Source organism: Aplidium turbinatum, chromosome 15 (genome assembly GCF_918807975.1).
Source record: "Aplidium turbinatum chromosome 15, kaAplTurb1.1, whole genome shotgun sequence".
Lineage (NCBI taxonomy): Eukaryota > Metazoa > Chordata > Ascidiacea > Aplousobranchia > Polyclinidae > Aplidium > Aplidium turbinatum.
The window spans coordinates 21,642,577-21,647,774 of NC_137486.1; the positions used below are offsets into that span (position 1 = coordinate 21,642,577).

At 37.8% G+C, this 5,198-nt stretch overlaps 1 protein-coding gene across 2 annotated transcripts; it reads left to right on the forward strand.

Annotated features, from left to right (window-relative positions):
- Window positions 1–287: 287 nt before the first annotated feature.
- Window positions 288–1,958, forward strand: LOC145784850 (uncharacterized). 2 transcript variants are annotated; one of them, XM_082596691.1, is made up of 4 exons: window positions 288–447; window positions 1,038–1,221; window positions 1,454–1,572; window positions 1,848–1,958. In XM_082596691.1, exons 1-3 carry the CDS (start codon window positions 418–420, stop codon window positions 1,564–1,566), a joined length of 327 nt encoding a protein of 108 aa, XP_082452817.1. In that variant the 5' UTR covers window positions 288–417; the 3' UTR covers window positions 1,567–1,572; window positions 1,848–1,958. The 2 variants fall into 2 exon arrangements, with proteins under 2 accessions (XP_082452817.1, XP_082452816.1); XM_082596690.1 differs by lacking the exon at window positions 288–447 and having other exon boundaries at window positions 701–1,221.
- Window positions 1,959–5,198: the final 3,240 nt, after the last annotated feature.

Genomic DNA, 5,198 nt, shown 5'->3' on the forward strand with positions numbered 1-5,198 from the left:
CAGGCACAATAATTGTTGTGAAAACTCCATTATGACGTCACTACTTAAACTTTGACTGGGCAATATGACGCGTTGAAGTGGAATAGGCAACAAAGCTTCAGAATGCGGCGATGTGTTATATCAACGTGAGGAGATGCAATTTAGCAGAAGAACTTGGTTTTTTTTGATGAAGGAAGACAAAGGCCATGACTTAATCCTTTGCTAAAGGGATTATGACGTCACTCGATTCACTTCGACTGTTCAAACATGGCGGTTGTGCGCAATACACAATTACGTGGAGAGCCGAAAGCACAATGCTTATGTGAACAGCGCTAAGAGGAATTTTCGCTTCTTGCATCGAAAATATAAAAAATCGAATTCAATTGCGATATTACGGCCGAAAGAAGTTTTAGAAATGATCAAAATGAAACTATAGGAATGACTTACGACAATGTTTATGAAAACCTGGTAAGTGAATGTCTTATTCATTAAACCTGAAATAATTGTGTAAAGTCGTTTTTGTCACTAGGCTACGTTTACACAATTTAAAGAAAGTTATAAAACTCATCGACCAATGGAAAACTTTCATATGAAATATTTTCGTGACAAATTTAGTGCCAGTGCTCATAGATGAGTGCTAAGAAGATATCAGCAAAGTAGCAGAGCTTGTGATGTCCCACAAAATGTGTAGGGTTTTACTCAATCTTTGATTTTGCTGCTCCGGCAGTGTTTGCCTGACTGCTTGAATGTGTTTGTATTTTTATGTCGTGTGGATTGGTCTGTGATGGTTGTAGAGTATTTGCAAATGTAGCTTTCATTGCCGTCAACTGAATAATAATAATAATAACATGTTTTATTTTGCGCCCATTGCGACAACATAGCCTACAGTAGCCTACACTGCGACCTACATACGCAACACAACAGACGACTGGAATCCCAAAATAAACTTTAAACGTTGGCTGTCATTTGTAACAGTCGAAAATTTCTGTAACAAGTGCTGAAGCTTTTTAATATGATGGATGAAACCCCTGTCATTACATTCGATTTACATTTTGCAGGTGGCAAATTTAAGTCAAGTTGTTGGCAAAAATGCAAGCGATTGTATCAGTGGACTTATTCCAACTATTATTATCGAACACAACACAGTTCAAGTCATGTCGAGAACAAAGAAAGAAAAAAACATCGTGAAGTCTAAGCACTCGTTTGATTGTTTAAAAAAGAATCTGAAAAATGTTGTTCTTGGTGAGTACGGATAAATGTTTCTACTATGACTAAATGATTATGTCATAACTATGCCATTTTGCTCTTTTGATTAATGTATGATGTAATTGTGAAGTATATTGAGTAATGTATGAAAATGTTTTAGTGGTGTACTCGCATTGATGTGAACAACGAACATGGTGGTTAGTAGGCTATGTCGATGGTCGGCATTTATATACTGATTTAACACTTCTTTTTTTACTTTCATGATTAGACATGGTGATGGCGCACGACAAAGCTGCTGCCGTGCAGCAAATTGGGGAAGAGTTTCAGAGTGATTTCGAAATGGGAAGGACAGGCAAGGTGGCCGAAAACGGCAAAAACTAACTTTTGGTGAGCTTGTTATATGTTTGAAAGACAACAGCGAATGTTTTGCTTTAGTTGTTGAATAACTACTGTACACACAGAATGTATTGGAACTTGATTATCGCTCTGCGTGGCGCAGAATCGAATGATAAGTTTTTTGTCACGCACGTTGGAGAAAGGGATATTACATTGATATTGCAGATTGTCAATTAACTGCGTATTATCCTGGACGACAACTGATCAAAATCCTACACTGTTGCCAAACAGCCCTCTTGAATTAGATATTTTTGTTTCATTCGCAGGAATTCAGAATGATAAAGATACATAAGAAAAAGCTGATGATGTGCAATGAATCTCCATCTATCAATACGATTTGATGTGGCTTGTTTCTAATAAATGTGAAAATATACGAAGCTCGACTGTTACTTTGCTTTGTCACAAAGGGAGTAGTGTTGCTTATAAATCCGTGTTGCTGCTGTTCTTTCGCCCAAGGATTAGCTAGGTTCAACAATAAACTTTTGGTGATCAGCGAGGTTTAGGTACAGAGACGTTTGGCAAATGTAGATGCCAATGCTATTCAGATGTTTTATGCACCAGCTTGCTTCGCATGGCCAACCTTGGTCAAAGCGCGGGCATCACAATAGTCAATGGGTCAGATGAAGCAGCGTCATGGTGCGTAAACGTCAACCAGAATTTAGGCGCCGGATGAAGCAAATGGTGCACAAGCCATCTTGCCAACGTTGGCCAGATACAGATGCCAACGTTGGCTAGATGCAGAAGTCGACGTTGGCCAGATGCATCCAAATGGTGCATAAAACATTTTGCCAACGTTGGCAAGATGCAGAAGCCAATATTGGCAAGATGCAGAAGCCATCGTTGGCAAGATGCAGAAGCCAGCGTTGGCAAGATGCAGACGCCAACGCTGGCCAGATGCATCCAAATGGTGCATAAAACATTTTGCCAACGTTGGCAAGATGCAGAAGCCAGCATTGGCAAGATGCATAATCCAATGTTGGCAAGATGCAGAAGCCAACGGTGGCAAGATGCAGACGCCAATGCTGGCCAGATGCATCCAAATGGTGCATAAAACATTTTGCCAACGTTGGAAAGATGCAGAAGCCAACGTTGGCAAGATGCAGAAGCCAGCGTTGGCAAGATGCATAATCCAATGTTGGCAAGATGCAGAAGCCAACGGTGGCAAGATGCAGAGGCCAATGCTGGTCAGATGCATCCAAATGGTGCATAAAACATCTTGCCAACGTTGGCGTCTGCATCTTGCCAATGTTGCGGCCAACTTCTTGCCAATGTTGCCCCAACAATCAATGTTTACTGGGCGGTAGATTATTATTGGAAACTTTATGCATAAATTTTGCAATTTCGAGTTTGTAAATATCGTCACGTTGTAAAATATTCAAAGATTTGTATAAGCTAGTGACGTGACTGAATTTTGTACTTCTAGTGATTGCGCGAATAATATTATTGTGTCTTACGTCAACTTCCTTGATTAGTGTTTTACCTGCAGTACCCCATATAGTAATACCGTATTGAACACGACTATATACTAGACTATAATATAACATAAGCAATGTTTCCTCTAACACATAGTTACGAAGGCGATAAAAAATTCCGGAATATCGAGCCAACTGCAGCGACAAATGTTTAATGTGTGAGGACCAGGTTAGATTTTCATCGACATGGATTCCCAGGTACTTAACTGTTTTCATTCTTTCAATCACTGTTTGGTTTATACACAACCTGAAATTAGTTTCAACAGTACGCTTAGGTACTTTGTTTATTAAAATGTAGCTTGTTTTAGAGTAGTTTAAAGAGAGTTTGTTTCTTCGTAGCCAAGCATCAATTTTTTGTAGTTCAGTATTGGTTTCTGTTTGTAAAGATTCCAAGTCTTCACCACGTAAAGCTAGATATGTGTCATCCGCAAAAAGCACGGTAGAAAATTTAGACATTAAAGGAAGATCGTTAATATACATTAGGAAGAGAAGGGGTCCCAATGTTGAACCCTGAGGGACTCCACAAAGGATTTTTTGCAAGCTTGAAGCAGAATTAGACACTTTGGTATATTGGTATCGATTAGTAAGATAACTTTTCATCAGCTCAAGAGCAGTGCCACGTATTCCGTAGCAATGTTGAAGTTTATTTGTCAGTATGTTGTGGTCAACTGTATCGAATGCCTTTGACAAGTCAAGGAATATGCAACAGGTATAGAAATTTTTGTTCACATTGTTTAACAGATCGTCATACAGCGTGCTTATTGCCATTGCAGTGGATGTATTTTGACGAAATCCAAATTGTTGAGCACTCAAAAGGTGGAATTTTTCTAGATATGTGTAAATTCTAGTGTGAAGAAGCTTTTCAAATATTTTACTAAATGGAGATAGCAGTGATATTGGTCGATAGTTGGTGGAATTATGAGGATCACCTTTTTTATAAACCGGAATAACCTCAGCAATTTTTAAGGCATCAGGGAACACTCCAGTAGTGACGCACAAATTAAATAGTTTACTTAGGAAGAAAGAGATCACAGGGCTGGCATATTTTATAAATTTAGTTTCACAGTCAGATTTCCTTGTTGACTTTTTGTCTTTCAAATTAGAGATTAACTTATATATTTCTTCTGGACTTGCGGGATCAAGAAAAAGAGAGTTTTTGACACTGTCTGGAGATGAAGTTATATTACGCTGGTCTTTTGATTGTTTAATTGTTTTTGCCATGTTTGGCCCGATGTTAACAAAAAAATTATTTAGTTCCTCTGCTATGTCTTTTGGAGACGTCAGAGGTTTGCCATTTGTAGTAATTACTTTAGAGGGCATTGTTGTTTTTTTCTTTTTGATACTGGATAATTCATAAATACTTTTCCATATTTTGTTGGAATCGTTTTTGTTTTCTGTTAGGGTGTTGTGATAATATTTACGTTTAGCAGCCTCGATAGTACGGTTTAGTAGATTACGGTAAGTTTTATATCGTTCATGCGTTGCATGCTCAAATTTTTTATGTAGACGCTTAAACATGGAATTTTTCGTTTTAATTGATTTTAGCAGTCCCCGACTGATCCACGGTTTAAGCTTGAGGCGCTTTTCTTTACGGGTAGCTTTTCTGTAAGGGGCATGATTGTTTACTACTTCAGAGAAAATGCTTTCAAATTTATCAAAGCATTCATGCACTGAAAGATCGTTGAGATTATTATTATAATTGAGTTTACGGTCTAATTCGTCAATGTAAAGTTCAAGATTAAAGTTATGCATGTCACGAACATAGTATACATAGTCATTATTCATTGTTTTTATTGGAGTCTGTATCAGGGTAAATACAGGAAAATGATCAGAGAGATCACTCACAAGGATGCCACTTAACATCTGGTTGTTTATGTCCGACGTATAAATATGATCAAGTAATGTTTTAGAGTTCGGCGTTAATCTAGTAGGTTGATTAATAAGGCACTTGCAAGAGAAACTTAAAAGCATATTTGCATACCTGCGATACGAATCGTTTGTTAATATTTGACACAAATCAATATTAAGATCACCTAATACATAAAATGGGCTTTTCTTACAAGTTAATGTTTGAAAAATATCTGATAGAGCTTCGCAAAAGTTGTCTACATCTTGCACAGTGTACACAGGGTGACGATAAGTTAC